General features: G+C 39.2%; 1 protein-coding gene across 4 annotated transcripts in view; it reads right to left on the bottom strand.

Moving 5' to 3' along the window:
* Positions 1-801: 801 nt before the first annotated feature.
* Positions 802-12603, bottom strand: part of LOC133658636 (cell adhesion molecule 2-like) — a 235152-nt gene continuing 223350 nt past the window's right edge. For all 4 annotated transcript variants that reach the window (XM_062060871.1, XM_062060870.1, XM_062060869.1 and 1 more), the window contains 2 exons: positions 9124-9246; positions 802-9065 (listed from right to left, as the gene is read on the bottom strand). In XM_062060871.1, coding sequence (XP_061916855.1) covers positions 8947-9065; positions 9124-9246 — 242 coding nt within the window. In that variant the 3' untranslated portion in view covers positions 802-8946. The remainder of the gene's footprint in view (positions 9066-9123; positions 9247-12603) is intronic.

The raw sequence follows: 12603 nt of genomic DNA on the forward strand, positions 1-12603 counted from the left end.
AGTGTATATTTTGCTCCAAAGTCACATTTACTACCCGTTTGTTTTTTTTTGAGTGGGTCTGCAGAAGTTGGCTTGTGGATGTGATCCCACATTGCAAATGAAACCCTCTCTTTCAAAATGTACACTTTTGAATGAACCATAACCACTTTTTAAAAAGATATTTTCAAGTGGTCACTGCAAAAACATTTTTTTAAACTTCATAGAAATTATTTAGATTCACTCGGTCACAACATTAGGTACTCTGCGATGGACTGAGCTTCATTACAAAGCCGCGCATGCCTAACTATATGGAAATAACATTTTCAATCTTACCTTTTTTGGTGTTTCCTCCTAGCCTGAAGCGAAGGGGGAGGAGCTGACAGCTTGACTCATTGTCCAAATAAGGGCGTCCGCCGTGCTGTGGCGTCACAACCTAGCCAGACTGCGGAAGCATCCAAAACTGTGCGAGCTCACATCAAAAATTATTTGACATTTAACACGAGTATGCAGCATTTATTTGTCAGAAAAAGGAAAATGGTCATCTTTGTGTTTGTAACTGTTTTTAGTGGAGTTTGATTTGACAAAGTCACTCCCCCAAAAGAGTGTTCTTGTATGTAGAAACTTTAAAAGCAGTGTTACAATATCATCTCAATATGTAAACTATTTCATAATTCAGTAAGTAAAAACTATTACCTAGGAAAATTTTCAAACATTTGTTTTTTTCACATGTGCAGGGAATTATTCCATGGATTTGTAAACATGAAGAAACAATGATTTTGTGAAAATCAAAGTATCGTTCCGATCACTCCAGTATCGACCACTGGCCGATACTGCTGTCGAATTACAGAGTGCAGAGTGCCCCTCTCCTACCTCCTCGCCTTGTCAGGAGGATGGAAGAAAAAGGACGAGAGGTTTGAGAGAAGGGAAAGACAGAAAAAGAAAAGAGGAAAATAAATAAAAATGTATATAAAATTAAGAAGAAAAATAAATAGAAGAATAAAAAGAGAAGGCAACATGGAATGGAAAAGGAACAGAAAATAAAATAAACAGGAAAAAAAAGGAAGGAAAATGTAAAGAAATACAGAAAAAACTGAAAAAGGAAAAAACTAAAGAAAAAAAGGAAAAAAATAGAAAAGGAAAGAAAAATTAATCAAGGAATAAAAAGGAAAAAAAGAGACAAAAATACAGAAAGAGAAGAGAAAGAAAGAGGAAAATTAAAAGTCAAATTAATGGAAAAAGGAAAAAAAAAAGAGGTATGAAAAGGAGAAAAACGAAATAAATACAGAAAGCAAAAAGGAGGAAAAGGAACATTTAAATAGAAGAATAAAAAGAGAAGGCAACATGGAATGGAAAAGGAACAGAAAATAAAATGAACAAAAAAAAGGAAGAAAATGTAAAGAAATACAGAAAAACTGAAAAAGGAAAAAAACTAATTAAAGAAAACGAGTAAAAAAAACAGAAAAGGAAGGAAAAATGAATCAAGGAACACACATGAAAAAAAAAAAAAAGAGACAGAAATACAGAAAGAAAAGAGAAAAGAGGGAAAATTAAAAGTCAAATTAATGGAAAAATAAATTAAAAAAGAGGTATAAAAAGGAAAAGGAGAAACAATTAAATACAGAAAGCAAAAAGGAGGAAAAGGAACATTTAAAAAGAAGAAAAAGAAAAAGACAACAAGTTTAGACTTTAAATTCATGTTTTAATCTTCTTGTTCTTTTCTCTTCATCTCTTTGCTTTACATGGCAGAGTGGAAAATCAATATTCAATATTAAGCTAGGAAGAAAAAAATCACGCACACACACACATTTATACACACACGCACACACACACACATTCATTCATACACACATTTATACACACGCACACACACATTCATACACAAACACGCGCACACATTCATACACGCACACACACACACACACACACACACACACACACACACACACACAAATAAACACGCACGCACACATACACAAACACACATTAATACCCCCCCCCTCATAAAAAGCTAATTACAGCAATTTGAAAAGTATTTTTTTTGTTTGTTTGTAGTTTTTTTCTAACAAAATGAGTTCCTAATGGCGTGAAAAGAAGCGTCGGTGTGTCATGTGACCTTTTATACAGCGTCGGTGTGTCATGTGACCTTTTATACAGCGTGGGCGTGTTTGATTCACCAACGTTTGCAGCAAACTCAAAGGCCATAACGGTGATCCTGGTGTCCATTCTTATGATCAACAAACCATGACTGAACTAGTAAGAATAGCACTGGTCATAATAATAGGAGTGTAAGACAGACGTACGGTTTCTCTTTTTTGCCCTCATTAGGATCCCTGTTGAAGGAGTCATTGGAGCCACACTGAAAACTAAATCAATGTTACAACACTAAATCAATCATGACAATTAAGTAGCAAAAAAGGAGAATAAAAAGACATTTTTCATGAAAAAAAATAAATTATTATTTTACATTATTGTTGCAACTATAAATAATGTTTTTAATATTAGTTTATGTACAACATTTCATGTATTCATTTTGGCAAATAAAAAAGTTATATTATAATATTTTGTTTTATTCGATATTCACATTGTTTTTTGCATGACCACGGCCACATTTGAATAAAAGGAGACTATTTTCCAAACGTTCACTGAACAGCTTTATTGTAGTGATGGCTACATGAGTGTTTGGCACACTCACTAGCTGTATTGAGGCTGCACTGACACCGCCATCTGCTGGATTAAAAAAAAACGTTACTACATTTGACCAACAAAGGAAATTAAATAATTAAATAATGAAAAAAACCCGAATATTGATATCAAAGGCATCACGCCACTCCTTTCAGTATGAGCTGTCACTTGTGAGCCGAAAGAGGCCTCCTGATGAACACAGTTTGGCGTCGACCAACACAGCAGTCACATGTTATTTTTCTTAAAGTGACGCACACATGCAGGCATCGAGCGATACAGTATCACTCCTTGTGTTTCATAATGCTTCAGTATCGTTTCACCTATCTCCACAAACTGTCAGAAAATTAAGACAAAAAGTTTATTCCTTTACCTCCTTTTTTTTTTTTTTTTAAGTACAAGATAACTTTCTGCAATTTTACTCTCATAAAATAACAAAAATTGTGTAAAATTATGACTTTTTGATATTGAAAATGTTATTTGTTTTTTTTACTACTTAATTGTCTTTTTTATTTTTATTTTAACGTGGCTGTGCTAGTCCTTCATAGAAAAGATGGAGAATAAGATGAAAATTCAGTTAGAAGCGGGGGTGTCCCGATCCGATACTGATATCAGCAATCGATCCGATATCAGCAAAAAACTATTATTGGTTGTTATTGGCTCGCATGTAAAATGTGTGACATAATGTGCGATACAAGCAGTCCTGCAGCGTGTTTACGAGCGTGTGACATTGTGTGCGATACAAGCAGCCCTGCAGCGTTTTTACTTGTGTGCGATATCATGTGTGATACAGGCAGCCCTGCAGCGTGTTTACTAGCGCATGATATCATGTACGATACAAGCAGCTCTGCAGCGTTGTTTACTTGTGTGCGATACAAGCAGTCCTGCAGCATTTTTACTTGTGTAATATCATGTGCGATACAGGCAGCCCTGCGGCGTGTTTACTAGCGCGTGATATCATGTGCGATACAAGCAGCTCTGCAGCGTTGTTTACTTGTGTGCAATATAAGCAGTCCTGCAGCGTGTTTACTTGCGTGCGATGTCATGTGCAATACAAGCAGCCCTGCACCGTGTTTACTAGCACGTGATATCACGTGCGATACAAGCAGCTCTGCAGCGTTGTTTACTTGTGTGCGATACAAGCAGTTCTGCAGCGTGTTTACTTGCGTGCGATGTCATGTGCGATACAAGCAGCCCTGCGGCGTGTTTACTAGCACGTGATATCATGTGCGATACAAGCAGCTCTGCAGCGTTGTTTACTTGTGTGCAATATAAGCAGTCCTGCAGCGTGTTTACTTGCGTGCGATGTCATGTGCAATACAAGCAGCCCTGCACCGTGTTTACTAGCACGTGATATCACGTGCGATACAAGCAGCTCTGCAGCGTTGTTTACTTGTGTGCGATACAAGCAGCCCTGCAGCGTGTTTACTAACGTGTGATATCATGTGCAATACAAGCAGCTCTGCAGCGTTGTTTACTTGTGTGCGATACAAGCAGTCCTGCAGCGTGTTTACTTGCGTGCAATGTCATGTGCGATACAGGCAGCCCTGCAGCGTGTTTACTAGCGCGTGATATCATATGAGATACAAGCAGCTCTGCAGCGTTGTTGACTTGTGTGCGATACAGGCAGCCCTGCATCGTGTTTACTAGCACGTGATATCAGGTGCGATACAAGCAGTTCTGCAGCGTTGTTTACTTGTGTGCGATACAAACAGTCCTGCAGCGTGTTTACTTACGTGCGATGTCATGTGCGATACAAGCAGCCCTGCACCATATTTACTAGTGTGTGATATCATGTGCGATACAAGCAGCTCTGCAGCGTTGTTTACTTGTGTGCGATGCAAGCAGTCCTGCAGCGTGTTTACTTGCGTGCAATGTCACGTGCGATACAGGCAGCCCTGCACCGTGTTTACGAGCACGTGATATCATGTGCGATACAAGCAGCTCTGCAGCGTTGTTTACTTGTGTGCGATACAATCAGTCCTGCAGCGTGTTTACTTGCGTGCGATGTCACGTGCGATACAGGCAGCCCTGCACCGTGTTTACTAGCGCTTGATATCATGTGCGATACAAGCAGCTCTGCAGCGTTGTTTACTTGTGTGCGATACAAGCAGTCCTGCAGCGTGTTTACTTGCGTGCGATGTCACGTGCGATACAAGCAGCCCTGTGGCGTGTTTACTAGCGCGTGATATCAGGTGTGATACAAGCAGCTCTGCAGCATTGTTTACTTGTGTGCGATACAATCAGTCCTGCAGCGTGTTTACTTGCGTGCGATGTCACGTGTGATACAGGAAGCCCTGCACCGTGTTTACTAGCGCTTGATATCATGTGTGATACAAGCAGCTCTGCAGCGTTGTTTACTTGTGTGCGATACAAGCAGTCCTGCAGCGTGTTTACTCGCGTGCGATGTCATGTGCGACACAAGCAGCCCTGCAGCGAGTTTACTTGCGCAAAGCTGGACAGACAGTTAAAATCTAAATGTCCTACAATAGACACACCAGTTCTTCTTTTTTACTAAAGTCATTTACAAAAAGGTAAACATGCTAGGCTATAGGCCACTAGGAGGTAGCAGCTACACAACAGCTAAGCACACAATAGCACACCAGCTAGACGTAGGTAATAATCATCAAAGAAGAAGAAAAGGTGACATTGAACAAGTATCTAATAATTATAGTTGCATATTACTTACACAAATCTCTCCAAAGCAGGAGCGTGTTAGAAAGTATCCAGTAATAAACGTGTCCGCATCATTCAATTTAACTCAATTTGCTTAACTCAATGAATTATTGAGACCCGTGGGTGTTGCCAAAAAACAACTCCACTTCAACTTAAAGACAGCAAAAGTCTATTCCTGGGCAGCGTAGCTCGGGTTTTAGGTTCGGCCCCCGCTTCTGCCATCCTAGTCACAGCCGTTGTGTCCTTGGGCAAGACACTTTACCCACTTGCACCCAGTGCCACTCCACACTGGTTTAAAAATGTAACTTAGATAATGGGTGCAAAAGCTGTCTTTGAAACCTACCAAGAAGAAGGCTCGTAAAAACTCCAGGGTTTTCTGTTTCCTCTCATGTATGGTAATCAACAGAAAGATATTGTTCTAAACCCAAGGACTTCAAAGCGGACATATGGCAGGATCTGCCCAATTTCCAGACAAACTCTTTTTGAAGTATTTTACGAACTCTCTTTGAACTATTTCATGGACCTCTTTTTGAACTATTTTGCGACCTCTTCTTTTGAACTATTCTGTAACCAAAGGCAAGGCTGTTTACGACCCATTTCCCTCTGGAAGTGGAAGCGGTGGTCAGGTGGTCGGAGAAAGTCAAATAAAGAAGGAGAAGTGCAATGTTTTGGCAGAACGTGCTGGAGATTGTAGAAGGATACAATGTCCGGGCGACTCTCCTCAATATATTGAGTCCAAATGGAATTCTGTCTCTGTTTAATTCTTTGCCTCCTGTCTTGTTTAATAGATGTCATCAGTGTTTGAACCTGACAACGGGTTTCACTATGTAAAGTCACGAGAGAAAAGCGCTATATAAATATAATTCCCTTCACAATAATAAATAGGTTCGACTCATTTCACTTGATCAAACCTTCTCTAACATTCCACACTACTAAATGATACAAGTATGTATGATTCCTGCTGATATCGTATCGAAATAATATCGGTATCGGCCAATACTCAAGCCTCCAAAGTATCGGACGTGGACAGGTAGTATCAGGACACCCCTGGTTAAAACTACGGATTTTTCTTTCGAAGTCCAATCCTTAGACGCTATTTACACCAACCCCAAAAACAAATGAAAACCCCTTAAATATTTCAGGTGTGCAACGTCAACAATCGTCTCCAAGTTGTCCTTCAGCAGGTTCTTGTGTTGTCAGGGCAGTGAATGCATCACCACTAAACTGCTGCTGTCTTTCAAGATTGGACAACCCACCTTCAATTATTAAAAAAAAAGTATGAGAACTGCGAGAGTGAGACTTTATGTCTCGGAGTTAGAAATGAGACATAAAGGAGATCTCATCTTTAATTTTTCTTTGCTATGGCTTGTCGTGATCCATTCACTGCCAACATGAATTCATTTCATTTCAAAAAGTATTTTCATTGGACGGCAACCATACATACGAGGGAAAATGTACAAATGCACCAGGGATCTAAAGACTGAACAACATCCTTCAGAAATATTCACGTCGTTAGCAAAGTATTTAACAGCAATATTCACACGTTGAGCATAGTTTCTCCCGTAAACGTTTGCCAGGTTTCCACTCGCAAACTAATCGTCTGCCAGGTTTCCAATTGCAAACTAATTGTTTGCCAGGTTTCTACTCGCAAACTAATCGTATGCCAGGTTTCCACTCGCAAACTAATTGTTTGCCTGGTTTCCACTCGCAAACTAATCGTCTGCCAGGTTTTAAATCGCAAACAAATTTTTGCCAGGTTTCCACTCGCAAACTAATCGTCTGCTAGGTTTCCACTCACAAACGAATCGTTTGCCAGGTTTCCACTCGCAAACTAATCGTTTGCCAGGTTTCCACTCGCAAACTAATCGTCTGCCAGGTTTCCAATTGCAAACTAATTATTTGCCAGGTTTCCACTCGCAAACTAATCGTATACCAGGTTTCCACTCGCAAACTAATCGTATACCAGGTTTCCACTCGCAAACTAATCGTCTGCCAGGTTTCCACTTGCAAACTAATTGTTTGCCAGGTTTCCACTCCCAAACTAATTGTTTGCCAGGTTTCCACTCCCAAACTAATTGTTTGCCAGGTTTCCACTTGCAAACTAATCGTCTGCCAGGTTTTAAATCGCAAACAAATTTTTGCCAAGTTTCCACTCGCAAACTGTCTGCCAAGTTTCCACTTGTAAACTAATCGTTTGCCAGGTTTCCACTCGCAAACTAATCGTCTGCCAGGTTTTAAATCGCAAACACATTTTTGCCAGGTTTCCACACGCAAACTAATCGTATGCCAGGTTTCCACTCGCAAACTAATTGTTTGCCTGGTTTCCACTCGCAAACTAATTGTTTGCCTGGTTTCCACTCGCAAACTAATCGTCTGCCAGGTTTCCACTTGCAAACTAATTGTTTGCCAGTTTTCCACTCGCAAACTAATTGTTTGCCAAGTTTCCACTCGCAAACTAATTGTCTGCCAGGTTTCCACTTGTAAACTAATCGTTTGCCAGGTTTCCACTCGCAAACTAATTGTTTGCCAGGTTTCCACTCGCAAACTAATTGTTTGCCAGGTTTCTACTCGCAAACAAATCATTTGCCAGGTTTCCACTCGCAAACTAATCGTCTGCCAGGTTTCCAATCGTAAACTAACCGTTTGCCAGGTTTCCACTCGCAAACTAATCGTCTGCCAGGTTTCCACTCACAAACAAATCGTTTGCCAGGTTTCCACTCGCAAACTAATCGTTTGCCAGGTTTCCACTCGCAAACTAATCGTTTGCCAGGTTTCCACTCGCAAACGAATCGTTTGCCAAGTTTCCACTCGCAAATTAATTGTCTGCCAGGTTGTCAATTGCAAACTAATTATTTGCCAGGTTTCCACTCGCAAACTCATCGTTTGCCAGTTTTCCACTCGTAAACTAATCATTTGCCAGGTTTCCACTTGCAAACTAATCGTTTGCCAAGTTTCCACTCGCAAACTAATCGTCTGCCAGGTTTCCAATTGCAAACTAATTGTTTGCCAGGTTTGCACTCGCAAACTAATCGTATGCCAGGTTTCCACTCGCAAACTGTCTGCTAGGTTGTCAATTGCAAACTAATTATTTGCCAGGTTTCCACTCGCAAACTCATTGTTTGCCAGGTTTCTACTCGCAAACAAATCGTTTGCCAGGTTTCCACTCGCAAACTAATCGTTTGCCAGGTTTCCACTCGCAAACCAAACGTCGGTCAGGTTTCTACTTGCAAACTGAACTCTTCTGTCTTCTGCACTCCTGAGACGAGATGCAGGTCGTGGCTTCTTCCTCCGCCAGCCCTCACTATTTGTGCTTTTTAGTCGCAGCGGGAAAAAGGAACGCCAACAGATAACCAGAAGATTGTGCTTCTTTTTTTTTTTTTTTTTTTTCCCGGGTTGACTTTGGGATCTCGCTGTGCATTATTGTGGCGGGTAACCATCCCTTAAAATGACCCCCCCCCCCGGATGTTAACAGCGAAGCGTCCTGCTAGCTAAAACATGTCAGATATTGTCCGCAAATGGCAACAAAGTAAAGGAGGAAGTGGGCGATCATGTGGTCACATTGAGGCAGCTTCAAATTGCATGTCTGGTAAAAAAAAAAGAAGAAAAAAAAGCCTAAATAAAATACTCCTTCTTCTCCTCGGTGTGCATGTGGTTGCCCTCGGCGTTGATGATGGCGGTGTCGGCGTCGGGGGCGTCCTCCGCCCCTTTGGCCTCGTGCGTGAGATACGTCCCTGCACATAAAAGGCGGTCAGGCAGATGCAATAACACGTTCAGCCGTCGCTCGCGTACCTTTATGTCTGGCGAGGTAGCGCCCCAAGACGATGATCAAACACAGCGTGATGAAGACCACCACCGCCACGACGCCGCCGATTAAAGCGTGGTCGGGGCCGTGCTGTCCGACCGCGTTTGGATCTGACAGGAGACAAGAAAGAAGTGGAGATGTGCACCTTTTCTCCTCTGTTATATCTTGTCTTGTCGAGAGTAGTCCGTGTACAGCTTGTGTAGCAGCTGTATTGAATATTGCAATCAACACGCAGCCACTACTGTCTAGATATGCTAAGCACCGTGGTGGTGCACTGTAAAAAATAAATGTCGTTTTTGCGGTAAAAAAAACAAAAAAAACGGGCAGGTCAGTCGCCAAAATGTTACTGTAAATTGAAAAATCGTACAGTTGTTATTCTTACAGTAAAATTTTAGCAACAGTTTATCGTAAAATCGACAGTGGTTGTTTTTACAGTGTAATACTGTAAATTGAATAACTGTTATTTTTCAGTTAAATTCTGACAACTGCAGTTTTTTACTGTAAGATTTATGGTAATTTTTTTTTACAGTGCATTACTTTAAATATAAAAAAAAAAACGGTACTACTAGGGGTGTAACGGTACACAAAAATTTCGGTTCGGTACATACCTCGGTTTAGAGGTCACGGTTTGGTTCATTTTCTGTACCGTAAGAAAACAAATAAATATACATTTTTGGGTTATTTATAGGGATGTCCGATAATGTTTTTTTTGCCGAAATCCGATATTTCGATATTGTCCAACTCTTAATTACCGATACTGATATCAACCGATACCGATTTATACAGTCATGGAATTAACACATTATTATTAGGGATGTCCGATAATGGCTTTTTGCCGATATCCGATATTGTCCAACTCTTTAATTACCGATACCGATATCAACCGATACCGATATCAACCGATATATGCAGTCGTGGAATTAACACATTATTATGCCTAATTTGGACAACCAGGTATGGTGAAGATAAGGTACTTTTTAAAAAAATTAGTAAAATAAGATAAATAAATTAAAAACATTTTCTTGAATAAAAAAGAAAGTACAACAATATAAAAACAGTTACATAGAAACTAGTAATGAATGAAAATTAGTAAAATTAAGTGTTAAAGGTTAGTACTATTAGTGGAGCAGCAGCACGCACAATCATGTGTGCTTACGGACTGTATCCCTTGCAGACTGTATTGATATATATTGATATATAATGTAGGAACCAGAATATTAATAACAGAAAGAAACAACCCTTTTGTGTGAATGAGTGTAAATGGGGGAGGGAGGTTTTTTGGGTTGGTGCACTAATTGTAAGTGTATCTTGTGTTTTTTATGTTGAATTAATTAAAAAACAAAAAAACCCAAAAAAACCCCGATACCGATAATAAAAAAACCGATACCGATAATTTCCGATATTACATTTTAACGCATATATCGGCCGATAATATCGGCAGGCCGATATTATCGGACATCTCTAATTATTACGCCTAATTTGGTATGGTGAAGATAAGGGCCTTTTTAAAAAAAATAATTAAATAAAATAAGATAAATAAATTAAAAACATTTTCTTGACTAAAAAAAGAAAGTAAAACAATATAAAAACAGTTACATAGAAACTAGTAATGAATGAAAATGAGTCAAATGAACTGTTAAAGGTTAGTACTATTAGTGGACCAGCACAATCATGTGTGCTTACGGACTGTATCCCTTGCAGACTGTATTGATATATATTGATGTATAATGTAGGAAGCAGAATATTAATAACAGAAAGAAACAACCCTTTTGTGTGAATGAGTGTGAATGGGGGAGGTTTTTTGGGTTGGTGCACTAATTGTAAGTGTATCTTGTGTTTTTTATGTTGATTTAATTTAAAAATTTTAAAAAACGAAAACCGATACGATAATAAAAAAACCTGATACCGATAATTTCCGATATTACATTTTAAAGCATTTATCGACATCTCTAGTAATTTATTTACCAAATTTGCAAAATCCTCCACCAAAAATATTTGTCTTAGTGGAATATTTGATGTGAAGTAATGGGAACCTTGGATATGTCAATAATTCATAACAACATTGATTTTGATTCAATATTATGTTTTGAGCAATGACAGTTTGAAAGAAAAAAAAAACAGCGTTGTTTTATTAGTCAACATTGCAACTTTTTCTAAATTACATTTAACCTTTAAGCTTTTTTATTTCACTTTTGTTATGTTTTTGTTTATTTGAATAGTATTTTTAGAATGTGCCGTGGGCCTTTAAAACATTAGCTGTGGGTCGCAAATGGCCTCCGGGGCACACTTTTGACACCCCTGCTATAGACAATACAAAATTAAATGTGATAAATCTATGGATAAAAAGCAGAGCCTGGCGACGCATGCGCGTTTATCATAACTCTCTCTCTCTCTCTCTGTCTCTGCCCCTCCCTCACGCACAATTTGTTTTGTTTTCAACCCCTTCTTAACCCTGAACGTACATTGAAAATACACGCAACCCTAACTCAAAATGCCGGACATTTGAGGCATTTAAGAAACTCCGCCCTGACAGCTCCGCAAAAGAGGACATGTCCGGTGAAAAGAGGACGTATGGTCAGTCTATCCTAGCCCGTTAGCTGCTAGCATGCCGTGTGTTGTGTGCATCGTTTACACAACGTGCGTTACGCTACTTAATATGTCCGTGTGGAAACTCGTTCGGTACACCTCCGAACCGAATCGGAACCCCCGTACCGAAACGGTTCAATATGTACCGTTACACCCCTACAAATATTACATTGCGAGTATCGGTGTGAATCAAGATTTGATCGCGAATTGCAGGCCCGGCCCTAACCAATCTGGCGCCCTAGGCAAGATTTTATGTGGCGCCCCCCCACATCGGCAGTGAAGTGTATATACTCACAAGAAACCGAATAGCTTTGTCTTTGACCTTTTTTTTTTTTACTTAAAGAAAGCAAATTAAAAATCAGAATAGTTAACAAGATTAAAAAAAATATGGATAAATAAATGAATACAAAAAATAAAAAATGAACATGTGAAATACAATATTTTTTACATACATAAACACAAAATAAAACGTGTCAACAAGTTGCATAAAATAAATTAAAAATACAATATAAATAAGGCACTGCACAAAACAACATATCAAACCAGTATGACTTTAACAACTATATTACAAAAAAAGGGGATCCTACAGAGTTCTCTATTTGTGCTTTTTAATATTGCATTAACTAGAATGACTTGCAAATTACTGTACACCAGGGAGTACTGTAATTACCTAACGTTACATTATTATTTTCCATAACAATTTAGCCCCCTCCACAATATTAACCCGACGTTAAAACAGAACTAGCTATTTATTGATTAGCAATTGCCGAATCATGTAACATTAGCTTAATGCTAAAAAGCCAGGTTACTATCACATTCTGTAACAGACAAATAATTTCATGTAGGCTAACGTTACCTACCTGCTACCTCTGTCTTTTTCT

The sequence above is a fragment of the Entelurus aequoreus genome, linkage group LG10 (genome assembly GCF_033978785.1).
Source record: "Entelurus aequoreus isolate RoL-2023_Sb linkage group LG10, RoL_Eaeq_v1.1, whole genome shotgun sequence".
In the NCBI taxonomy this organism is placed as follows: Eukaryota; Metazoa; Chordata; class Actinopteri; order Syngnathiformes; family Syngnathidae; genus Entelurus; species Entelurus aequoreus.